The sequence below is a fragment of the Gadus morhua genome, chromosome 17 (assembly GCF_902167405.1).
Source record: "Gadus morhua chromosome 17, gadMor3.0, whole genome shotgun sequence".
Taxonomy (NCBI): domain Eukaryota; kingdom Metazoa; phylum Chordata; class Actinopteri; order Gadiformes; family Gadidae; genus Gadus; species Gadus morhua.
In genome coordinates, this window is record NC_044064.1 from 15,635,910 (window position 1) to 15,661,569 (window position 25,660).

Here is a 25,660-nt window from a genome sequence, read left to right on the forward strand (position 1 = left end):
CCCGCACTCATTTATACTGAAAGTGAGTGGGAGTAGTGGGGCAAGGTGCGCACGCTCCAACGAGTGCCAAAAACACGAAGTCCTTGCCAAAAACATGAGCTCATGGGTTCCGCTTTACACATCTGATGACACACACACACACACACACACACACACACACACACACACACACACACACACACACACACACACACACACACACACACACACACACACACACACACACACAAACTCTCGCTCTAAGATCAATTCGTGTCAATGAGGGTCAGATGGTCAAACCGATTTGAAACGTCATAGCTAACCTCATAGGACAAAGCGTCACAGAGTGTGAGAAACATGTAACAATATATGTACTGGTTATTACAATGTTAACCCAATCCCAAAAAAAACAACAATAATTTTCAGGCAATATGTTATAAAGTCAAGGAAGAGGGATTGAGATTAACTTCATTGTAGCCTACATTTATAATTGTTTAGCAGAGGGATTATATAAAGCAACACACAAGTGAGTCTGAGAACAATCGAGAATCGAAATTGTTACTTTTATTTGTATTAAAAAGTTCCTTCCTGCTACTTCCAGACCAATTTACAGGATTTCCCAGATATCCCCGAGCATCTGTGATGATGACGCTTAGGGAGCGTGTCCAACAAATACAGACAATCCTTTCATTTAGTCTTCCGCTTCCTTAATGTTTTACAAACTATGTATGTGTGTGTGTGTGTGTGTGTGTGTGTGTGTGTGTGTGTGTGTGTGTGTGTGTGTGTGTGTGTGTGTGTGTGTGTGTGTGTCTCCCCGTTTTTTTCACCCTTTCAGTTTATTTCCAGGAAATCCCATGGTGTACTTACTGTAAGGCTGTAGCAGGAAAAACATTGTCATTGGTTATTTATTCCCAGTGGATCAACAAACTACTTTTCCTGGCAATGTTTTAAAAACCTATTAACCTAGCCCTGATTTTGTTAAAGTGGAGGCCATAGGGTCGGAAGGGATCTTTCAACGGTACCCTATTTCTCCACTAGGTGTGAGAGGTACTAGCCGTTAAAAGGATTCAGGAACGATAAGAGGCCATAGTCTACTAGTTACAAAATATAACATAATAATGTGATTATACAAAACATAACGGAACAATGTTTCCAAACCAATCACGTCACAATTGCAACATATAACACAATATATAACTCAATCTAAAAATACATTGGTTCCCTTCCTCAGTGTCCCTATGTAGGGGCCACCACAAAGGGCCCAACAGAAATCGTCGCTCACATCGGGTCTTGGACCGAAGGGGGGATACTGGAAGCTTTCCGTGGCACCCATGGGAGCCTGTCGACCCAACTGTTTTCTTGGAGGCTGTTCCTGACAGATGGTTCGTCAAATCACCTGCCAGGTATATTTTGAAAGTGCCTGCCCTTTTCAAGGACCACCTCTGGTTTGCACTTCTTAACTGTAGGGCCAAACTGCGGGTGGAATTAGCAAAGGCCTAAGTGGTGACAACCATGGTGTCCCAAGACAGCAAAGAGTTGATGTAGGCGGGGCCCAGAACCATGGCACTCCTCAGTCGCACAGCCTCGCTCCCCAGTTACCCAGACTCACTCTCCAGCCCTGTTCCTGACCTGCCTAGCCCTGTATCCCAAAATACATTTTGTAGAGGGTTATTACTTATAACTACATAAGTTGTAACAACTAGTTGCAACTGTTTATGACCCATTTAATGCTTTTGGGTCCACATTTCCAATGTGTGATGTCAAATTTTGTCATTCATTCACAAACGCCCATAACAACAACCCTTTCACAACCTTTTTAATGAAAACAAAAAGAGGCAGGTCTATGTTTTATATCATATTTTGTTTTATTGGGTGAGGATAACCAGAGTGTTGACATGACAAGCTCAGTTGGTGACGTCATGAAGTACGTCATTCCAACTGCAGAATTACGGTACTCAGGAGTTCTTTCTCCAGAGCCGAACTTGCCCAGTCCGTACTACCGAGTACACAAGTCTGAACTTAAGTGTTCTTCGTATTGAGAAAGGCCGAACAGTGTAACAGCAGGGGTGAACACAGGTGTACCTCATTAATTATGGACATGCCTACGAACTCCTAATTAACTTAATGAGCTACACCTGTTGTCGCCATTTCTATTATACATCTCTGTGATGGCCGATTCTATTATTATAAATAAATATTATTGAGGCCATTTTTGCGTAAAAAAATTATCTAGAAATGTATAATGGTATAGTTTACATATTCCTCGTCTTAAATGAATAGAATTGCGACCTACCACAACAACTGACGCCACTGTCTCCTGGTACCACCCCGTTGCTAGGGACTTATTTACTGCGGTAACCACGCGATCCAACCCCCCATGAGATCGGTCGTGACAGAGAAGCGAGGTCCATGGGGGGGGGAAATGTAGGCGCCACAGAGCAACAGCAAAGCATGGCTGGCAAATACACCAGGACGGAGAGAGAGACAGGTGTGGATGGAGACCATGTCATTGGCTGCTCAGGAAGGGCGGCGGCTAAGGGGGGAGTGGTTCTAGGGGCTTGGGTCTAGGGTGTGTAGCCGTAGAAGGGAGGGATGCAGGGGGGTTGGCAGCTTTTCAGTTATGTATATATCCCCATCATCAGGAGGTCAACAGCAGTCACGGTGAAGGCACGAGATGCTGGGCAGCCGGTAAGTGTCCCTTGTCTCCTGTAGGGTAGAAACAGTGGAGGACCCCCCCTCTGGTGTGTTATTGTATTGTTATTGACCGCGAACAGGGTCTATTTCAGGGTTGGGACCTCATGGTGTTTTTCATCAGGAGCCGTTTCATTCATTTACAAGAGCAATATTTGCTTTTGGAAAGCAGAAATTATAAAATGATTAGATTCACTCGTTGAAACCCAAATGACAATCTTGTTGTTATAAAAGAAAGATCAGGTCATTGAGTTCAGTCATATAATGTACCCGGGCTTGACTTGCAAATGGTCTCGAAGGAACAATCAAGCACATGGTGTTTGGTGTAAAGGGAGTGTGTTGTGACAAACAACACATGGGATGTTGTTTAAGTAACTGTTTTTTCAGTGAGAGTTGTCACTCTCACTGTTACTTCATATATCTTCAATGAATCAATACAATTCAATTCATACAATTCACAGCAATATATGATGATTTATGACTTTATGAGTCTTGTCTGACATTCTTTGTTTGTCTGTCTGTGTACTGGCAGGAATGACCTTATTAAGGAGATTGGTTTTAGTGAGCTTACAGTGTGTTCTTGTTTTTGTCTGCGTCTACCACGTAGTACAGTTTCTACTTTGACCGTTTTGATTGATTTGGCCTCCTTCCACGTTGAGGCAATAAGAGGGGGTTGAGATAAACTGGACCAAGGAGGTCAACCTTAAACCCAATGTAGACACACACATACACACGTACAAAGAATCACAATGCACACACACAGACACACACAGCACGTATTTTATGGTGGTCAGTTTGTTGGAATCTATCCAAGCTCAGTAAAGTGCTTTTATATGAATGAGTCTGGGGGACGCTATGACACTTTAACTGGTATTAACTAGAGGGAACTGATCTAGCACAGTTTCTCTCACAGTATTACTATTTACCCAGACCTTTGTAGTTTGTGTGTGTTTGTGTCTGTGAGAGTATGTGTTTGTGTGTGTGTTGGGAGAGAGGGGAGAAAGGGCGAGGTTGGGTGAATGGATCACATATGGGCATGCCGGTAGCCAGCTGTGAGGACATCAATGCCTGGATCTCTGTCATTTTTTGCACAAAATTCTAAACTAAACACAGCATTATAAAAAAAATCTGCTTTAAAGAACTTCCGGGATGAGTAAGTGCTTGATTCAGTTGATACTGGTTACTATGAGCCGAGTACAACCCCCCCCCCCCCCCCCCCCCCCCCATACGGCGCGAGAGAGAGAGAGAGAGAGAGAGAGAGAGAGAGAGAGAGAGAGAGAGAGAGAGAGAGAGAGAGAGAGAGAGAGAGAGAGAGAGAGAGAGAGAGAGAGAGAGAGAGAGAGAGAGAGAGAGAGAGAGACTGTCAACCTCTTTTGACATCCTACAGTTCTCAATTCTACTGTTCACATTCATACCATTCAGCCTATCTTGCAGATGTCTTATTCCTACAGGCTGGAGGCCAAACTCCAAGCACTGACTTCAAATCACCGGTGATCGATTGGCCCCGACCTCCTCAACTCTCCCTCCTGCACCATGAACCCTGCGACCGCCTCCGCCCCCCAGCAGGGGGAGCTAGCGACCCCTGCATCGGGCACTGACCCGCTGGAAGCGGAGTGTCCCGTCTGCTACCAGGAGTACAACCGGTACACCAAATGCCCCCGGATGCTGGAGTGTCTCCACGTCTTCTGCGGCGAGTGCCTCCAGAGGATCCAGCTGTGTCCGTGTGACGCCCACGGCCTGCCCGCCATCCCCTGCCCCCTCTGCCGCCACCTCACCCCCCTCCTGAGCGGCGACACCCTCTGCCTGCCCCCCAACCTGCGGATACTGGCCCGGCTGCCCCCCGCCGCCTACAGCCTGCCCTCATCCCTGCAGGCGGCGCCCCGGCTGCACGCCTCGGTCACCCAGCGCGTGGTGCTCTCCATGGAGACGGCGGGCGGCATCATGAATCACCACCATCGCTTCATCATCCTGCCCACCGTCAGCCTCCAGGTGCAGCAGATGCACGCCGGACTCGGGGGCGCGCTAGGGGCCCAGGGCCTCAGGGCCGAGGAGGTGGGGGTGCAGGTCAGGCAGCAGCACAAGAGGAAGCTGGTGTGTGTGCAGGTGCTGGCCGTGGCCTTCTGGGTCATGTTCGTGATCACGTGTGTTGTGGGTGTGGTATTTGGGCCGCATTTGTTCCACAAATGAGCAGGCGTTCTTTAGGGTGAGAGACTAGGAAGGTTGGAACACTTTCGTTTTTTTTACCCATAATACCTCCATATTATGTGTACCTGGTGAGAAATGGATTCTTTGTAAACTAGCATCAAACTTTTTAGATCCCAGTGCTTTTTGTTTGTGTGATTTCTAGCTTTATTAACTTTGGAACTTGTACGTTTGTAACTATTTGTTCTTTTGATTATGCTTACTTGGCTGTTTGGATCATGGATAGAGAATATGTTTAGACTGACTCAATACATAGAGGTGGCAACACAGGTAAGTTCCTTTACATGAAAATGATTAGTCAAAATCAATGTCAATTCTTATTCTGAAAGATAACACTGAGTTAACATCTCGTTTTTTTGATTACTTGAGTGTAAATATATCCACCATATAAAAATATTTATGTATGAATATTTAGTCTTGATGAATCTTTTTTTTTCTTAGGGTTGACATGTGTATATTATATAATTAATTAATGAATTACACATTATCAAAACTAATGAACTGAATTTAGTTTTGGGTATGGGAAGCAACTGTTTTTTATTGGTAAATTCACATTTACTGCTAAAGAAGTCAAACAATTTTGGTAAAATTGCAGCAAACATACTATGCTCTTGATTGTTTTTTTTTGTTGTGCACTTGTTTGAATGCAAATGAGTGTGCACACAGCCGTTTTCGAAATTGATGAAAAAACATAGAAAAGTCTGACAGGTTTTATCGGAGTAAAAAATGCAATTTGTGGAAACATATAAACACGAACACCCAGAGCCCAGAAGTAAACATGCCAACGTTGACACCCGTTGGTATAAAAAAATATATATTCACACCCGACGCAGTACTGCTAATCATGTATTCATACTCACATCTGTTGTCATCCTTCTTTGCCGAATGATCGATCATGAATGCTTCTGCGCAGTATAGCCTAAATAATTTAAGAGGTCTCAGATCAATGAAGTGGGAATTGATTGGTATCTGTGGTTGTGGTTGGCTCTAGAGGTCCCCTGGCTCCACATAGAGCAAGCATGCTGTATAGTCTCAAGCTTCTTGTGGGGGCAGATTTTTCATTTCAATCATACTATTGTGTACAGGAAAAAGCCACTATGAAATGCATTATTGGATTGTACTTCAATTGATAAATTCACCTTCTTGTCTTAATGCACAGCCCTTGACTTATTATTTCTTGTTTGCTCCTTGATTAAACAATACATTTGAATGCATCCATGCTATATTTTCGGTGAACAATCGCTTTTTACTGTTTCCGTTTTGCATCCATACTATTGACTTGAATGACATAACATTATTTCATACTATCGCCTTTCCTTAACCTCATCTTTAGTCTGTGTCATGTTTAAGTATGTGTGTGCGTGTGCGTGTGTGTGTGTGTGCGTGCGTGTGTGTGTGTGTGTGCGCCCGCGCGTATGTGTAATAGCGAGTTTGTGTGAAATGTCTAGGATATGCAGCTATTTACTGTCTCAAAGAGAATAATTGCCTGTCAAGATGTCCTGCACTTACTAGTGCAAATATAACAACCAAACAATTATTACCCAATGCTTGCAAAAATCGTTGGCCATTTATCATAGTAGGCTAAAGTAAAAGCAAGTCCAGTAAAACGGAATGTTGCATTCGATGCAGACAATGACACCCTAATCTTTTACAATAACGGGACTTTTGCAAGTATAAATCCTCCCGTTGTGTTGTGATTGTGAAAGAACGGCGATCAGAGTGGTGGGGGGCATGCTCCAAAAATACGTAAGGGGGCATCGTCGACGTCATACGCCGCGTTGGCTTGCAAAGTCGTGAAAAGTTTTTAGACCCCCTCCCCTGTATGTTTTGTTGGGGGAAAAGTTGTCGGTAGTTCATCGTGTGAATGTAGCGTGTGCCGCCGTTTAACCCCCGATTAAAAGGGGAACATTATAAGCGCGTATCCGAGAAAAGAAGGTTCATAGTGGGGGAAGCGTTTCGGCATTAGAGGTTTTGAAAGTTTTGCGTGTCTGGCCCGGGGAGGAAAAACCTCAGTGGCCATCGTTTCACCTCTTTCGTCTCGCTAGCCACCTAGCTAGCCGCTAACGAGCTAGTGAGCTACGGTACCTAGCCGGACTATTTAGTGTTTAAACTAAAAAAGAAAAAGGCGACAAGATGGCAGAAACCAAAATAATATATCATATCGACGAGGAGGAGACGCCGTACTTGGTGAAGATACCCATTCCTGCCGAGAATATAACTTTGCTGGATTTTAAACAGGTCTTGAACAAGCCCAACTACAAATTCTTCTTCAAGTCCATGGACCAGGACTTTGGGTGAGTTGTTTGCTGTGATTCTGTGCGAAAATAAGTGGCAGCTTTGCATGCAAAATGATGGGTGATAACAGACCAACGGAAGAGACGCACACTATGCGTTGACAAAGTGGGAGCACAAAGAGTTGCACATCATTTCAATCTTTTGTGGAGTCCTTCGTGGCTGTGATTTATTGGATCATCATTATATTATTTTAGTAAATTCAGCCGCTGAACATTAACAATGGAACCGGTGTAAAAAGTGAATTATATGCATACGTGTCGAATAATCTGTTCGTTTTTTAAACAGTTTTACACATCAGTCATCTGAATGACGACTTTAATAATAATTCTAAACACATTGTTTTGTTTTTTATCAGACGCAACTTCAGTTCGTAAGAAAATGGAGTGGAATGTAAAACCCACTTTAGGGACATTTTTGGTGTGTAGTTCATGTATTAATCGTTCAAACAATGGGAGGCATTCCTTCCCTTCCCTGCTCGTTATTCTGTGCGTTAATCCTCATCTTGCCCTCCTCCATCATATTGTGAAATCCTGGGGCTTTTCTTTCTTCAGCGAGAGAGAGAGAGAGAGAATCTCCACTTTTTGTCTCCCTGCTTCACACTTTGGCCTGCGAGGTCCCTCTTTCACTCCCCCCTCTTCCTGTCTCCTCTTTCTCTCAGCCTCCAGTCTGAAAGGGCTGTCTCCTTTTTATCAATTCATCTTTTATGTTATCCCCTCGGGGACCGCGGTCTGCAGTGTCTTTCCCAGACACGAATGGTCGATTTACGGTTTTTCTAACCGAAGTCTCCACCGTGACAGTTGACCAACATGATAAAGTATGCTTGACTATCACAGATTATCACTTTTTGACTAAGGTAACTGATATAACGACAGACTGTGCCACAAAAACAATTGTTGGTTCAAAGATGAGCGAAAATAAGATGCATCTGAAGAGCTAAATCATCAGCGCATTTAATGCTTGTTGTTTTCATACTATTCCACTTTTTTTCCCTAAATCAACGAACACACACTCAAGAGTGCATTTTGCTGCTAACCTATGCTGTCTAGCTCTTTTGCCCTCCTTCGCCCTCCTTCGCCCTCCTTCTTCCCGCAAATCTAGCCCAAACATCCCCTACAGAGTTCACATGATTTTTTTTTCAAACCTAGCTCTGAGTCAGCTGTCCAATCGAAGCTCGGACATTTTCTTCCTCCGGCCCAGGAGTAGGGAACTGTGTCTGTTTTCATGGGCCCCAATAAGAAGCCAGCTGTCGAATGGGAGTGTGTGTGTGTGCGCGTGTGTGTTTGTGTGGTAAGGAAAGGAGGTGGATATCCATAGCGCACACTGCAGTCCAGTTCAGGCCAGCACGTCGTGGTGAACCTGGGCTAGCTGAGGAAGAGGCCATTTGCTGCGTGTCTGTGTGGGTTAGAATCAGCAACCGGGGGTGAAAAATTAGCTGGGTGGAGCATCTCTAGATATTGTAGCAGCGGCCAAGAAGTACAAGGAGTCAGGTTTAACTCAACTGTAGCTCTGCGTCCCATACACCGCACGACTCCGAGAGTTGCCTTTATTGAACTCAGACACATGACACACCAAAACACACTTAACGTAACAAATTAGCATACACGTCTCAGTGATGGTGTCAGGAACAATAACTCATCACACACACAGCAACGTTAACCCACCCACAGACAAACAAACCCCACACAACGTCTCTGCCGCAAAGGATCTCTGATCGTCCTAACCCCCCCAGGATCCCCTGCGGCACCCTGAACACGGCGACCACGCCCACGGTCGCCACAATATAATGGGAGAGAGGGGGGGACGGTTTCTTTCTTGTGCGTTTGCTGAAGGAGAGCAGGGAATTGTTTTAAGAGGATTAATGAATATGCCAAATAGGTGTGTGTGTGTGTGTGTGTGTGTGTGTGTGTGTGTGTGTGTGTGTGTGTGTGTGTGTGTGTGTGTGTGTGTGACTCACTCAAGGTATTTAAGTGTATGTGTGAGACGAGGTCATTAGTTTTTGTTTGGTGGGCAAAGGTATGAAGACAATTACTCTCCGAGGGGGTCGGAGGAGGTTGAATCTGTCTGCCTGTTTCTAATGAGGTGTGTGTGCTGAACAAGATAGTGAAACATGTAGAAACCCACCAGACAATGCGGCCTATATTTATACATGCATGCATACACACACACTTCCCCCCAGTGCCCACAACAATCTGGCCCTATACTACCACTCCGCCCGCAAGAGCTGCCCTCAACAGCTGCTTCCAAACCCCAGTGGACCGAGACCAAACCCCGTCGCTCGGCGCACCCAGGCCCTGACACGACCTCTCGGAGAGGCCTTGGGCTGTCGGAGCATTCAAGTGTCCCTTCTGTGTAGCACTTGTGGCCCACCTCCTCCTCCTCCTCCACCCCACCCCTGTAAACGGCAGTACTGGCAAAGTGGCGGTCTGAGAGGGTCGTTCGTTGGCTCGTTTGTCTTGCTGACAAAGATGAAGAGAGGGGTGGCGGGAGGAGGGACAGACTGATGGATGGAGGCCAGCGTCCCGTCTTTGTTGTTGGGAAGCGGCGGCCCCGTGGCAGATGAGGACTAGCGTGGAATGGGCCCAGGTCTCTAATTGGCGTACACTGAGGAGCGTTTATAACCTGGTTGCGAGTTTGGAATCCACTTGGTACAGTGGGGAGGGGGGTGTAAAGTCTGCATTTCCCTTTTGAAAGTTAAACAGTCAACACATGTTAACAGGGTATAATTTGAACTAATAATACCGCACAAATTGACAGCAATGTCGCTGCTATTTTTAGGTTAACATGCAGGCAGCTATTTTGATTTTAAATTAAACGGCAACATGGGGTAGACTTGGGCAATGGCTCTATTTACACTAAAGATGGAATTGAATGTGCTCTTTTTCTTTTATTTTTATAATTTGATTTAAATTGCCCAAGTTTAAACTGAATAACAAGGTAACCGCGTCCAGCACAACAATTGTTTATAAATCAATTTAAATAATTATTTTGCATGTGCTAGATGTTTCCCCTTGCTTGGCACGGATCAAATAGCCACTGCCAACTGTTGTTGACAGGCCAATAAGAGCCCTGTGGGGGCCATCCTGATTAGGCTGGCCAATGGGAGATGCATAATTACATCAAGCCAATCATTGCCCTGATCGCAAACTTTAGATTCTGAAAGCATAAGAAAGCATTCTATTGTTTGTGTTGATTGACAAGATTCCTAATGCACACTGAGGTTTTGGAGGGCAATTTTGGCTTATCGCTTTGACCATTGAAATGTGTGTGCTAATTATTTTGTCCTAACTATGCTCCCCATGCTGCACTGACTCATGGCTGTAATGCAAGTTTCCTAAAACCTATTTTTCCCCTTGCCTTTCTCTAGGGTGGTGAAGGAGGAGATCTCCGATGAGAGCGCCAAATTGCCGTGTTTCAACGGACGAGTGGTGTCATGGGTAAGAAATTAGAAACCTCAGCCAGAACAGGACCTGCTGAACCTTGTGAAGATCTTCCCTTTACATACATGAGGTGACAGAGGTGTGTAAACGGCCAACGGCCGCGGCCAGATGGCCTAGTGTGAGTGCACCCTTAGAGACACTGTGCAAAATAAATCCTACGTCTGCACTGCATTAAGCCCTTCTTAAATGTCTGGCCTGGAACTCTGTTTTGGCACGCCGCTAATCTTTGATCCTAGCAATCCCATTTTCCTTCCTTTACCAATATCTCAAGCAAGACTTAAAAATTCCTTATTCCCTTGGACGTGGTCAAACCGGCTCAGAACTGATGCTTATAGGGTGCAATAGTCCATCTGTAATACCCTATTTTGGTTTTATACAATAGGAAATGGAGTCACCAGACACGCCAGTGAAATAAGTGCATTTAGCACAACCAGTGGCCTAGAACCGCTCAGCAGAATGGCACGAGGCTGCGACGCTGTCTTGAGTTCCAAAGCCGGTGACACTATTCCCCAACTATGCGCATTAGTGGGTACTCCGGCTGCGCAGCATGTTGAGCTAATGGGTCCAACAGTGTGCTGGAGGTGGGCCGTCAATTTGCCAGCATGGTGAGGCTCTAAGTGCAGGGCAGAGCTGTAATGAATACAGCCGGTCATATTACCCTGCAGTGAAAGCCAGGGTAGACCTCTCCAGCCACTGATATTTCAGTCTGGGGGCCTGTCACAACTCCACCCCGCAGCTCTTGTTCATAGGAAGCTCAGCTTGTCATGCGTCCCGGCCAATGGTAACAATCGGGCCGAACGGAACAAGCCCACATCGGTCGCGTTGGGAATCCGGGAGCAGGTACCCTAAAGGCCAACATGTGCTCCCGTTCCCTGCTCGGAACATGGACTCCAACCGGGGGTTGTCGGCTCCATGGTGTGGCTCTCAGGGCTCGCTACCATGAGAGCCCTGTCATTGAGACGCAGTCCTCTACGGGTTCCTTTGCTTGCCGGTCTCCTGAGAGATTTGTGCGGCTAACCCCACAAAGGGACATAATCATTTCTACCTTGCGCTGATGTTGGAAGTGCGATTATTTTGACTTTGCGGTGGAATTCCCCTTTATAAGCCAAGGCAGAACAACACCAGGACTTGGCCCCGTTGGGCAGGTTTGGCACTCAGGCATCTGTTAAGTACATAACAAAAAAAAACCTAGGGGAAGGATTAAAAGAGGGTTGGGGGGGGGGGGGGGTTGGCTGCAAAGAGAAGAGGCCAGCGGGACTTGATATGCGATCCACACACAAGATGGATGTCTGGACGGGGGAAGGATCCCGGGAGAACGGGTGTTCCGCGCTCACAGGGCCATTAGCGGGGCCGAAGGCGGGCCCCGAGTGACTCAACATTCAGGCGGGCCGGTGCCGCTTGTGATCCCCTGGATTGGACTGGGTCCAACCTGGGAAACGGGCTTGGCTGCCGGGCTCCTTGGCAGGGCAGGAACCAGGGCTGAAACGCTTGGAGCGGAGTCGGACCGGAGACATGAAACACGCGTTCCCGCCGCACTAGCTTGGACTAAATGCCCACCAAGAGTTTTTAATTGGTGGGGAGGGCAGGGAAGTACCTCATTTGCTCAGTCAATAGAGGAGCTATATGTTCATGTGGTCCTGGTAGTACTTGATATTTAGTGTGCTTTATATTCTGCCTGGGTGCACTATTAGTTTTATTTGTGATCCAAGCCTCAGGTAGCTGGATGCTTTGCTGTATTTAGCCTAGTTGGATGCATTAAGTCTGTGTGTGTGCATGCTTGCCTCCATGTGCGGTTGTGTGTTTGTGTGCGTGCGCGGGAACTGACACACACGTTCATTGAATACGAGGAGAGACGGGTTAAGTGTGGGATAGCATTTCAGTACGCCCCTGAGACGTCCAAATGAAAAGAATACGATGTTTGTGTGTCAAAGTAATTGACATCTTACCCCATTTGCTCACTGGCCCCCTCCTCCATTTCTCCTCTTTTCTCTCCTCCTTTGTTTCTCACCCTTTTACTCCCACTCCCTCCAACTCTACCTCTGCCTTCTCTTTGTTGTTCCACTTCCACTTTCCTTTTTTTTTTGCCCCACCCCTTCTTGCCTTCCTCTTTCCTCTACTTCCCCTCTTTTCTCCCTTTCTCACCCTTCTTTTCTTTCTTTTTTTCTTGTTGCTTAACCTTCGCTCTCTTGAACTTCGTCTCTCTGGGTCAGTCTGTGGCTTGCTCACTGATGTCCTCTCCCTCTCTCCCTCTCTCCCTCTGTCCCACTCCTGTCTCTCTCCCACTCTCTCGCTGATGTCCCCTCTCTCTCTCTCTCTCTCTCTCTCCCACTGTCCCACTCTCTCGCTGATGTCCCCTCTCTCTCTCCCACTGTCCCACTCTCTCGCTGATGTCCCCTCTCTCTCTCTCTCTCTCTCTCTCTCTCCCACTGTCCCACTCTTTCGCTGATGTGCCCGCTCTCTCTCTCTCCCACTGTCCCACTCTCTCGCTGATGTTCTCTCTCTCTCTCTCTCTCTCTCTCTCTCTCTCTCTCTCTCTCTCTCTCTCTCTCTCTCACTGTCCCACTCTCTCGCTGATGTCCCCTCTCTCTCTCTCTCTCCCACTGTCCCACTCTCTCGCTGATGTCCCCTCTCTCTCCCACTGTCCCACTCTCTCGCTGATGTGCCCTCTCTCTCTCTCTCCCACTGTCCCACTCTCTCGCTGACGTCCTATCTCTCTCTCTCTCTCTCTGCCAGTTGGTATCTTCAGACACCCCGGCGGCGGAGCCTCCGGTGGCGGTGGCACCCCCCGCCGAGACCCCGGCCCAGCCCTCACCTCCGCCCCCACCCCTGCCTCCCCCGCCCGCCGAGAGGACCGGCGGCATCGGAGACTCCCGGCCCCCGTCCTTCCAGTGAGAGAGAGAGAGACACACACACACACACACACACACACACACACACACACACACACACACACACACACACACACACACACACACACACACACACACACACACACACACACACACACACACTCTCTTTCTTAATGTATGTTATGCGGGGACCTTTAGCCAGAGCTGTGAAATTTAAAGGCGACGTTTGAGACACTTTCCACCTCACTGCGTCACCCGAAGAATAACAAGTACATCTTCCCCAGAACACTTTGACACCGTGTTTACCTCTCAGAGTCTGTCTTGAGGCTGAGGTAGCAGGTAGTTGAGCGTTACAGCCTACACTTATACACGTCACAGTCCCAAGATATGTGGCTCCGACTTCCATGAAAGGACATCGAAACGCAGTGCGTCTCACAGCCCCATTTCACGGAAACACAAACACGCATGGATGCGCACACACACTCGGCCCACACCCATCCCATTGTCATGGAAACTGCAGGTACAGTATCTCTGTCTGTTGGAATGCCTCCGCTGGCCTCTGGGTTTCTTGTTTCAAACTGTTAACCAGGAACAGAACCGGAGCCCATCTGCACCGGCGTCTGTTAAACGCCGCCCAGGCCATTAGTAACATGACATCATGCGCGCCACGCCTATTTAGTTGTCAAGAGGAGGGATTTGCGACACGTTACGCCTCCCTCATGTGTACAGCAGCCCCCGCTTACACCGGGGTAGTAGACATGGACACACAGATTGTTAATTAACGTAATAAAAGCTACTGGGTTCGAGTCCCAAAGTCTCAAATCTTATCCATGGGCATATTGAGCGAGGTGCCGAACCCCTGCCTGCTCTTTAAAAACATGTGTCTCAATTTATTCAAAGTATGCGAACAGTGCCTGCTAAATGATTAAAAAGTAGCCCCAAGTGTTTTCGTAGGGAGTTTCCCCCAGTACTGTACCTTCCTGAAAGTCCCACACTAACCACATTTTCCTTGTCCTTGTGCTGTATCTTTGTCGTTTGCGGTCTAGTTTCATGATTTATCACCAGGTGGTGCGGTGGGACATTGTTTATGGTATGAGACTGGGTGTAATCTAAGTGGAAGTTAACCTCTTAAAGGTCTTCCCAGATTTGGACCGTGATCACTCCCGTAGCAAAAGGCATACTGCCCTTATTATGTACAAATATATATCATATTTGTCATATCAAATTAAACATGAGAAACTCCACTACAAGCACATATAAGTCATTTTTGCACACACCAAACCCAACTGAAACACCAAGCATATTAATTAGACAAATTAGACAATTAAAAATAGGCTAGGAAAAGAAATAGGTTAACAAACCATCAGATTGTAACTGAGTGAGTGAGATTATTAGGCCATTGTGAAACGCTCGAATCCCACAATGCATGCATGTTGGTTGACCCGTGTCTGGTTCCTCATGTGTAACCCCCACTAACCCTGTGTTTTGTGTTTTTGGCGGGGCAGCCCTAACGCCGCAGGCAGTGTGGAGACCCTGGACGACCAGACAGAGACGGAGTCCGTGGTGTCCTTCCGACGAGAGCGCCCCCGCCACAGAGATCCCCTGCTGGAGCCCCACGGTGAGACCCCCCCCCCCCCCCAAGGCCAAGCACCCTGCTGGAGGAGCACCACCAACAATCTCCTTCCTTCTTTCTCCCTCTTTTCTCTCAGTATCTCTTTCTCCTCTCTTTATGTCTCTATCCCTGCCTTTGGCGCCATCTCTTTTACCGTCTCTCCCTGTGTCTCACCATGTCTCTGTCTGTCTCTCTCTGTCTGTCTGTCTCTCTGTCTCCACCTCTCTCTGTCTCCACCTCTCTCTGTCTCCACCTCTCTCTGTCTCCACCTCTCTCTGTCTCCACCTCTCTCTGTCTCCACCTCTGTCTGGCTCCACCTCTGTCTGGCTCCACCTCTCTCTGGCTCCACCTCTCTCTGGCTCCACCTCTCTCTGTCTTTCTGCCTCCACCTCTCTCTGTCTTTCTGGCTCCACCTCTCTCTGTCTCCACCTCTCTCTGTCTCGGTTCACTGTCTCGTCGTCAAAGTCTCTCGACCATCAAGATCTGGCAGGCTCTTCCCACTGCTAGGATCTTGATGATCCCCTGCTGATAATAGTTGTGGAATGGAGTACCGTGAACAGGGCCAGCAGAATGTTTGTTTTTGTCTGTTTCCCGCAAAAACATCCTTGTGGACATGATTAAACTTGAACGTCCACTGCAAACATTCTCTCCATCTCTCTCTCACTCTCACCCCCCCCCCACTTCCCTCTTGCCTCTCTCTCTAATGTCCCCTGGTCTTCCTCTTCTTCTGTGGTGTCGCAGGGCCACGTATGAACGGCCAGAGCCGCTTGGAGCGCCACCTGGCCGGCTACGAGAGCTCTACCACGGTGATGAGCAGTGAGCTGGACACCACCAGCTTCTGTGACTCGGAGGACGACGACACCATGAGCAGGTGAGGACCTGCTCCTTAATGATGTGTGTCTCCCTGTGAGTCTGAACAGGACTGGAGAGTAAAATAAAGCCTTTTTCTGAAGGCCAGGGTCTGTTTTAATAAAAAAAATAAAAAAACCTTTGTTGGATCGTCGGAGAGGTGTGATTGTGAACAGTTGAACTGCTCCTAAACTGCGCCACGGGAGAGACAACTAGGTTCGAGGTGCGTGTGTGTGTGGGTGTGGGATCATGATCGAAAGCCAACATTTCTGCCTAAACCCTGGAGGAATTAGTTTTGTTCATTTCATTCATAATCCCAGTTTCAACCCGGCTGGAAGGTTTCCCCCTTGGGTTACCTCACCACCAAACGCTCTCGCCCATGACGTGCGGCCGTATGTGGGGGGCTTCAAATGGGCATTCTTGGCCAGAGGGGGGGCAGGACCTATGTACCTTTCCGAGGGAGCGCCCTCCGGTTCAGTTACCGGGGTTCAGAGTGGAGAGAGGGAGGGAGGGAGGGAGGGAGGGAGGGACTACAGGGTTTTTAAACGAGGGGAGCTGACCTCTCAACTCTTGGTGACCTGTGACCCCCCCCCCCCCAGGTTCAGCAGCACAACAGAGCAGAGCACCGCCTCCAGGCTGCTAAAGCGCCACCGCAGACGGAGGAAACAGCGCCCCCCGCGGCTGGAGAGGGTAAGCACAGCAAACCGTGGCCGGGCCACACGGTGATGTTTATTTTATTAATGCATATTATCCTCCCACAATGGGTCTTAATTTCTTATTGTGTGTGTGTGTGTGTGTGTGTGTGTGTGTGTGTGTGTGTGTGTGTGTGTGTGTGTGTGTGTGTGTGTGTGTGTGTGTGTGTGTGTGTGTGTGTGTGTGTGTGTGTGTGTGTGTGTGTGCGCTCTGCTTGACCCCCAGGCCTCGTCCTTCAGCAGTGTGACTGATTCCACCATGTCTCTCAACATCATCACCGTCACGCTCAACATGGGTCAGTCCCGCCCCCTTAATGCCTTGTTTATGAGCTCATGCCCGGCTGCAGCTGTCTCTATGCCCCTGTAATTAACCCATGTAAAATATGAGCAAATTGTTGGAACAATGTTGGCCTATGAGGATAGCATTAATCCAGTAGAACTTTTATAGGACAGATGTAATCTGAACATCAAACTCTGCGTCTCTCTAACTCTTGTCTTCTTCTGTGGTACCACGCTCGCCACCACCACCACAGAGAAGTACAACTTCCTGGGCATCAGCATCGTGGGCCAGAGCAACGAGCGGGGCGACGGCGGCATCTACATCGGCTCCATCATGAAGGGAGGGGCGGTGGCCGCCGACGGCCGCATCGAGCCCGGAGACATGCTGCTGCAGGTGGGGAACGGAAGGACTGATTGGCCCCCGGGTGGATGGAGGGATAAATGGATGGATGGCTAGTTGGCCTCTTAAAGAGCAAACGTGTTGCTTTGGTGCCAAGATTATTGCAGTTTACTGCTTGTTTTTTACTGTTTTGTACTACTTGTTTTTTACTCATCTTTAGTTCTTACTGTAATTTAAATTGTTAGATTTTGACATAATGTCCTTTTGTCATCATTATTTCCTTTTTCTGGTTTTATGTAAAGAACTTTGAGCTTCAATTCCTTCATGAAAGTTGCGGTATTAATAAAGTATTACTTACATTTAATTGTAATTGTCTTTTTAACCTCTTTTCTGATTGGTCCTGGACAGGTGAACGACATCAACTTTGAGAACATGAGCAACGACGACGCGGTGCGCGTGCTGCGGGAGATCGTGCACAAGCCGGGGTGAGCGAGGGAGCTAGAGAGGGAGGCCAGACCGGCTGGGGGGGGGGGGCACGGTGTGCGGTGGTTTCTGACAGCGATCTGTGTGGTGTGTTCCTCTGCAGGCCCATCATCCTGACAGTGGCCAAGTGCTGGGACCCCTCCCCTCAGGGGTACTTCACGCTGCCCCGCAGTGAGTGCTGCCGCGCACAGACCCCCCGGGTCGCCGTCGGAGTAGTACATGTGTTTTAGAAGAAGTACATGTATTCTAGTCCTAGTAGTTAGGAGTAGTACATGTGTTTTAGAAGAAGTACATGTATTCTAGTCCTAGTAGATAGGAGTAGTACATGTGTTTTAGAAGAAGTGCATGTATTCTAGTCCTAGTAGTTAGGAGTAGTACATGTCATTTAGTCTTGGTAGACGTATTCTAGTCTCCTCGTAGATGTATTTTAGTCATGGTAGAGGTCTTGCAGAATGACATATCGTTTAGTCCTAAAATATATATTTTGTGAGATTTGTTTTTTGAAGATTTATAAAATAAGTAATGGATTCTGAGAAGGAGATCTCTTCTATTAGCTGTACAATATATGTTTATGAGTATAGTATCTGTTCAAATTGCGGAAACAGTCTATATATGTCCGTATGGCTGATGTAACGTCGCCCTTCCTCTCTGCCCCACCTTACTGGCGTCTGTGCAGACGAGCCGATCCGGCCCATAGACCCCGCGGCGTGGGTCAGCCACTCGGTGGCTCTGACCGGGGCCTACCCCCCCTACCCGGGCAGCTCCTCCCTCAGCACCATCACCTCGTCCTCCTCCGTCACCGAGACCGAACGTAAGGGCCGCACGCACACACCCGACGCGTCAAACCCACATGGAACCGGCACGCATTTGCACACAATCTTAAAAACGCACAGGAACACTTGCACACACAATCTTATAAACGCACTGGAACACTTGCACGCTCACGTGCACACAATCGCATTAATCCACAGGATCAAACAAGCATACAAAGACATCACCGTCTTGGTCTTCAGGACTGGCTGCAAAAACCACACACATACACACGTTCAAATCAACACACACAATTACACACACTCAGCAACACACAGTCCCACAATGGCCTCTCTGTGTCTGTCTCGATCGTGCTCTTCTTTCAGCGCGGTAGAGCACTGTCTCCTTACAAAGCGGCCATATCCTTTCCCTTCCTTGATTCAGTCTTCGTCTTTGTCTGGTGTGTCGTCATTCGCTCACCGGCGCGTCTCCCCTTCCCATTGTGTGCAGTCCGCCAGGTAGTGCGACGCTGGCACCACTCTCCCTTTTTCACACCCCAGTCTGTCTCTGCTTTTGTCCCCTCTCTCTTATCAAGTGACGGATGACTTCTGCCGCTCTCTGATCTCAGCGGTGGGTCCCCTAAGGGACTTGCTCTGCTCTACTCCTGTGTCATTCTCCTATCTCTGCTGTCTATACCATAGCGGTCTTCACTTTCTCCTCTCCTCTCCTTCCTCTTCCTCTTCTTCTTATCTTCACTTATTATTCTTTTACACAACCGCAGGCTTCGACGACTTCAACCTCTCGCTGCACTCCGACATGGCGTCGGTCGCCAAGGCGATGGCGTCCCCGGAGTCCGGGCTGGAGGTCCGGGACCGTATGTGGCTGAAGATCACCATCCCCAACGCCTTCCTCGGTAAGACCGGCCTGCGCCTGTCGCCGGTTGGCTGCGTCTCCGTAGGGACACAGTGAGGAAGTGAACACTTCCGTGGTTTAGGCGTAAGGAAAGTTAATGCAGAGTTTTGATGTTCTGGGCCAATCAGAACCCGAGCACTTGGTCTATGGGGGCTTTTTCTGATGACGTAGTCACAAGATCTCCAAAGCACTTCTGTGTAGGACACACTTATTACTACCTCTATTCCACATATTATGTAAAATGGCAGCTGAGGGGATATTCTGAAGATTTAGGAAACGAGGTGGGTCGGGATAGCTACACAAGACTATTGGAATGCAGCCCATGGGTTTCCTCCCTAAACAGGAAGTGTGTGTGTTGAGTATGCTGATAAGGTCATATCATTTGTTTTATACACTCTACAAATAGCATGGGAGTGGGGGTGCCACTGGTGGGTCATATTTAGCCACCCTTCCACTCACACACGTGTACAGTGGTTTTCTTATCAGGTGACTGCCATGGTCGCTGTCAGTAACAAGTACACTATCTGTCACCTAGCAACCGAGTGTCGCTTGACTGTCAACATTGGCTTTTATCTGATTAATGTCTGGCATGAAAACTGCTTATCTTCTCTAAGCTTATTCAGAATGCAAGGGTTACAGGCAGTAACATTACAAAGAAAAAATCATTGAACTTTATTAAATCCTGCCGATGGACGTCTGCTATTAACTATTCATTTAATAGCCGTTCATCCCAATTTGCGGTCGATTGCTATTTTCCGTTACCGCAAAGCGGCATGAATGGTTGTGTGCTTTCGCTGACAGACACGCACACAAACACACAAACAACCGCCCACTAACCCAGCCAACCAGCCAGCGGACGGATACATTATTCCGACTGAATTAAAGGCGTGTGACTCCTGAGGGGACAAAAGCTATTCTCTCTATAAATGCTAGTGCAGAGTAGAAAAAAAAGAAGAGTTGTCTATTTAATTGAAATCACCTGGAGGTGAATCACATGGTCTCTTAATGACGGCATGCCGTCTGTTTTTTTCTTCTTCTGGGTCTGGCTTCTCACACGCCACACACTTTGAGTTGAATATGCATTCCTGTTGTAATATAATATATAGCTGGCAGTCGTGTGTATTTCAGAATGGTAGCAGGCTGCATAACTCCCATTAATGATTCAGGAAGTTCAACCTTGTACTTCTGTGTACTTCACTTTAAGTAGAGGCCTAATATCAACGCTTTAGATTCATCTTTGAATGACTTTATTTGCCTTTGAGAATTACAAGCGATGCTTTTTGGCGCTCTATTCTCACATAGGATAAGGTTCTGCGTCCAGGTCGCGGCTTGTTTTCCCAGAAAGCACTCAGTTCTATGTGATTGCAGATATGATTGCATGTTATATTTGCTCATCGATTCTTGAAGGTGTTTATTGACCTACCCTTTTCACATATATTCAAAAGTCTTGATTGTAAGTGGTAATTTTTCACCTGTATAATTTCGCATCAATGTGCCCGCACAGCCCACAATAAAAAACAGGCAGTAGAAGCAAAGTGAGCAATGTAGGTCCAAGGACCTACATTGGATAACTTCAGGGGAAAGGGGAGCAGGGGAAAGTGTTAACCTGTAACGTGCTAAAACGTCCCCATTTTAAGTTAAAAAGGCCTCTGATCCACAGTACCCATGAGCCATCCCTACACACCCAAAACACTGCAACCATTTTGGGCACAGGTCAGTCAGGTAGAATAAGCAATGGCCGCCCCCTAGCTCACCGGTGCATGTCTCCCGCTTCCCCCTGTCCCTCCAGGCTCGGACGTGGTCGAGTGGCTCTTCCACCACATCGAGGGCTTCCAGGACCGCCGCGAGGCCCGCAAGTACGCCAGCAACCTGCTGAAGGCCGGCTTCATCCGCCACACGGTCAACAAGATCACCTTCTCGGAGCAGTGCTACTACATCTTCGGGGACTTCAGCGACTGTGAAAACTGTGAGTGGGCTGCCGGGGAGGGGGGGGGGGGGGGGGCAGGTTAGGAGGGGAGGGAAATTGCTTAGTGTCGGCATCCCTTGAGCCTCCGTCTGCACATTGATGGCGTGCAACTGGATAACGTGTATATCTATTATTTTTCAGGGGAAATTTAACAGAGGTGGTTAATAAGGCAATGTTTTCGATACAATGGCCTTTAATCAATGGCCAGAATGATTTGGGAGAAACATTGTTTACCTCATGATTTATTTATTTATTGCTTTATGTCAGGGACATTGAACACTAATCAAGTCAAACTGTAAGTGAGCCAGAGTTAGCCTAAGTTTACATGTATTGTCCCCTGCCAGATATTCAAAAGGCAAAACGACCAGGATAAAACGACGTCAGGATATCTGATTTGTATTGTCCAACATTTGATTGTGCTGTATATCTGATGTGTTTCTCCATGACGTTTGAGGTGCTCTTTGGTGGATCTGTAAGACAGTTGCCACGTAGGAAGCCTGAGTTAAGGGATTGGAAGGCTAAGCCCTTGATAAACTAAGGGGTTGTTTTTGGGGCGGGGCACGTTACACGCTCACGGCATTGTGCGTCAATTGAAGTCTGCGTTACGTCTGTTTACTGATACGAAGAGTCAAATGAGAGTCAAATGAGTCGGTTTGAAGATACACATAGAAAGGGTACAATGTCGCCACCTAGTGCTGTCATGTTGTACATTTTTGCATATCAGATGTACAGTGGTAGTTTGAAATTACTCATGTAAAGGAACTATTAAAATGTCCATCGATGTGGTATATTCTCATTCTAAGTAGAAAGAAAGTGGATAACTATTTTTTTATCTCTAGCTTTTTTATAAATAATAATAATAATACATTTAATTTAGAGGCGCCTTTCAAGACACCCAAGGTCACCTAAATAATAAATAGATAAACCAAGGTTTATCTCTCGATCTTTCTCACTGTTGCCTCAATATATATATATTATATATATATTTTTTTAAAATCTTTTAATTTGTGTGCAACGATTCTTTTAGCATTTGGAGGCATTCTTCATTTTTAAATAAACTTACTGTAATTAACCTAATGCAATGTTGTATAAGTTAATTTCCTCATATCTTGCATGCAACTTACACCTTTCCGGTACGAAACCTCCTCCTCCTCCTCCTCCTCCCCCCCCCCAGACATGGCCAACCTCTCCCTGAACGACAACGACGGCTCCAGCGGGGCCTCGGACCAGGACACGCTGGCCCCACTGCCCCTCCCGGGGGCCTCGCCGTGGCCCATGATGCACACCTTCGCCTACCAGCCGTACGCCGCCCACCCCTACTCCAGCCAGCCCCCGCCCTACCACGAGCTCACCAGCTACAGCTACGCCCCGGGCAGCACGGGCAGCCAGCACAGCGAGGGTGAGCGCACGTTGAAATGCACTCGCGCTGTAGCGTCGGACTCGCACACCAACGCGTTATAAATGGAGTCCAGCAGAAATCAAGTTTAAATCAAAAAGTAAATTTATTAGAAATGGTACAAACTAAGGGGAAACAACGGTCATGGGATAATTGGTATAAATGCAAGGATATGTGAGGAAAGAATTAGGTGAAGCAAAGGGCCCATGTGAAAGAGTGAAGCAGATGATTACCCACATCAACCGAAAGGGTGCCCTGATGAAGGATTGCAGTGTTTCTCCCAGCACTGTATGGTTAAGACGGCCACCTTAACAACAATAGGGCCCCGCCTTGACTACCAATGTATATATTGGTAGTCAAGGTAGTTTTATATATATATTTTTTTAATTATTATTCATTAACAAAGTACAAAACCCCCGTAGGGAAAGAAAACATACTAGGTTGGTAGGATACAGAGGCCTAGCCCTGCCCTTGTAGTGGCAGCTATGACCAAAAGGGGGCGCAGGGGGTCGTCACACACACGCACACAATATCGTTGATTTACTGTCATCCAAAGTACCTCTCCCACTATATCACCCACTGTAGCTTCCTAGTCAGCTGCTTGGTGAGTCCGTTCATTGTTTACGTCGGTCACAGTCCACGGCCCCCCAGTACTTCCTGTTGACGTCTGCGTTGTGCCCCCCAGGGAGCCGGAGCAGCGGCTCGACGCGCAGCGAGGGCGAGCGTCGCCGCGGCGGCGGCAGCAAGGGCCCCGGCAGCACGCTGGGCGGCAGCGAGAAGTCCCCCGGCGCCGGGCCGGACGCCGCCGGTGGCGGCGGCGGCGGGGGCGGGGACTCGCGCTCGGGCAGCGGCAGCGAGTCGGAGTACTCCACCCGCAGCAGCCTGCGGCGGGGCCACGGCTCGGCCACGCCCAGCGAGCACAGCCACGCCTCCACGCAGCGCTCGCACCACCAACACCACCGCCTGCCGCCGCCGCCCCACATGTCGCCCTACCCGCCGGGCATGCCGCTGCCCTACAACCCCATGATGGTGATGATGGTGCCGCAGCACGCGCACCCGGCCATGGGCGCGCCCCACCCACTCTCCCACGCACAGCAGATGCCCCCGGGCACCATGCACCCGGGCATGGCCCAGCTGCCCTCCAGCGTCCCCGGCGGGCCCCCCGGGGCCCCGCCCACCCGCGACCTGGGCTCGGTGCCCCCGGAGCTGACCGCCTCGCGCCAGTCCTTCCACCTGGCCATGGGCAACCCCAGCGAGTTCTTTGTGGACGTGATGTAGCCGGGTTCGGGCTGGAGGGGGAGCGATGGCGGCGCCGTCTCGCCGCGTGATCGGAGGACGTCTAAACGGGGATGGGGGTGGGGGGGGATGGCTACCGCGCCGCGCACCCTCTCAGGAGCCCTGCCGGTTGCTTTTGTTGAGGGCGCGCTGGATAGAAAAGGTTGTCGCCTTGATTGAAGAAAGATAATTAGGTGAGAACAGGGTTTGAAAAAACTAAAAAAAGCGTAGTTAAGGTTTAGCCACATTTCTAGTTGTCCCCTTTTTCCGCCCCTCAACCAAATGACATTCAACGTGTTGCCTTTTTTATCGAAAGAATTGTATAAACACTACAAAGAAGACTGACCATATCAAAGAAAGTGTCATGTCTGGTGCCCTCCCTCCCTAACGCATACTTCTCTGATGGGTTTTTAAAACTGAATGACATGTAAGCACTGGGTGTTTGTGTGCTCGTGTATGTGTGTGTGTGTGTATGTGCGTGCGTTTTCCCCCAAAAGAGAGGTAGGTCCCCATTTTGCTTACCCGCTCCCAACCAATATGTAGTGATCTTAATGCTAAACGTTGCTAAACACTAAAACTAGAGCGGATGCCAAGGTTGTGAGAGCGAGCGTCCGTACTTAACATAGCTGGAACCATTTAGTCGGTGTGGAGTGTTCCCGGTGGGAGGTGGAAGAGACACGCACGCAGTGGCATCCATTTGCAGTCTGAGACCAGAGGAATTGAAACGAGTGCCTTATTTGTTATATATATATATATATATATTCTACTAGAGACTGTTACACTACACAAGGGTACAAAGGTAACTCTTCCTATGTCTTCCAAGGAACCATCGTTGTATATATATACACATCTACTACTACTCCAATGTAAATGCAAAGACAGTAGGTCCAAAAAAATATTGAGTGAATTTTGGTGTTTTTATTAATCACTGTCTAGTTGATGAAGTTGTTGAAACGCTGTTGTGAAGAATAACATTATTCTGTGCTGGGCTATTTGATGAGGTACTTGAATGAAGAAACAACATACACACTCACTTACAAAAGAAAAAAATCGGTACTATAGAAATTCCTAGAATGTATATCCTCAACTTGCTGTGATCCAAGTGCCCAAGCTTCCTATACATAGTGTGTATGTTACTGACAACAATATTCAACCGTTTCATCATTGTCTTTTGTATGTGTGGCTATATAGATCATGTGTAATCAAAGCATATAGGTGCAACGTGAAGACGTTAACATTGCAGAGAGAACGGCAGTGCAGTCGTAGTGTTTTGGATTTGATATTGTCACCCATGCTTGTGTATTTGAGAATAAATTTGATACATATAACACTAATAACTGGAACCCCCACACTTGTTTTTGGTTGACAAAATCGTTATTGTTGCAAGCTGTATTTACAAGCTGCAATTATTGAGTGTCATGTGATGATTAAGAGTCATGTTATCTCACACACCACGCAATGTTGAAATATAGGGGAGGATATTCTTGACATTGATTAAATGGCAGGACCGTTGCCAATTAATACATGTCTGGGACCTTTTTAAAGGTTGTACAGTTAATTTCCAGAGTACATGGTCTGAAAATAATAATTGCTTATTTTTCAATGTTTTGTATGATGACAAAGGAACTGACCTAAAACATTTGTAATCATGGT

General features: G+C 47.8%; 2 protein-coding genes across 7 annotated transcripts; both read left to right on the forward strand.

The window, feature by feature from the left end:
• The first annotated feature begins 1,215 nt into the window (after positions 1 to 1,215).
• On the forward strand, positions 1,216 to 6,028 carry si:ch73-335l21.2 (E3 ubiquitin-protein ligase RNF186). Of its 3 annotated transcripts, none has more exons than XM_030338896.1 (2): positions 1,216 to 1,382; positions 4,105 to 6,028. In XM_030338896.1, the coding sequence occupies exon 2, from the start codon at positions 4,204 to 4,206 to the stop codon at positions 4,855 to 4,857; it is 654 nt and encodes a 217-aa protein (XP_030194756.1). In that variant the 5' UTR covers positions 1,216 to 1,382; positions 4,105 to 4,203; the 3' UTR covers positions 4,858 to 6,028. The 3 variants fall into 3 exon arrangements, with proteins under 3 accessions (XP_030194756.1, XP_030194757.1, XP_030194755.1); XM_030338897.1 differs by having other exon boundaries at positions 4,122 to 6,028; XM_030338895.1 differs by lacking the exon at positions 1,216 to 1,382 and adding an exon at positions 2,446 to 2,667 and having other exon boundaries at positions 4,122 to 6,028.
• Positions 6,029 to 6,642: 614 nt separating this feature from the next.
• On the forward strand, positions 6,643 to 25,341 carry dvl2 (dishevelled segment polarity protein 2). 4 transcript variants are annotated; one of them, XM_030338834.1, is made up of 15 exons: positions 6,643 to 7,166; positions 10,532 to 10,601; positions 13,338 to 13,492; positions 14,950 to 15,071; positions 15,807 to 15,936; positions 16,514 to 16,604; positions 16,833 to 16,902; positions 17,140 to 17,279; positions 17,634 to 17,710; positions 17,812 to 17,879; positions 18,373 to 18,519; positions 19,240 to 19,371; positions 21,160 to 21,336; positions 22,511 to 22,735; positions 23,418 to 25,341. In XM_030338834.1, the coding sequence occupies exons 1-15, from the start codon at positions 7,006 to 7,008 to the stop codon at positions 24,008 to 24,010; spliced, it is 2,358 nt and encodes a 785-aa protein (XP_030194694.1). In that variant the 5' UTR covers positions 6,643 to 7,005; the 3' UTR covers positions 24,011 to 25,341. The 4 variants fall into 4 exon arrangements, with proteins under 4 accessions (XP_030194694.1, XP_030194696.1, XP_030194695.1 ...); XM_030338836.1 differs by having other exon boundaries at positions 18,385 to 18,519; positions 23,418 to 24,010; XM_030338835.1 differs by having other exon boundaries at positions 14,959 to 15,071; positions 23,418 to 24,010.
• Positions 25,342 to 25,660: the final 319 nt, after the last annotated feature.

Excerpts from the sequence above, each read along its gene's own strand:
- dvl2 (XM_030338834.1), top strand. The coding sequence starts at position 7,006 with ATGGCAGAAACCAAAATAATATATCATATCGACGAGGAGGAGACGCCG. Across the intron at positions 15,937-16,513 it reads GACGACGACACCATGAGCAG|GTTCAGCAGCACAACAGAGC; the intron begins GTGAGGACCTGC and ends CCCCCCCCCCAG. Across the intron at positions 16,605-16,832 it reads GCCCCCCGCGGCTGGAGAGG|GCCTCGTCCTTCAGCAGTGT; the intron begins GTAAGCACAGCA and ends CTTGACCCCCAG.
- si:ch73-335l21.2 (XM_030338896.1), top strand. The coding sequence starts at position 4,204 with ATGAACCCTGCGACCGCCTCCGCCCCCCAGCAGGGGGAGCTAGCGACC.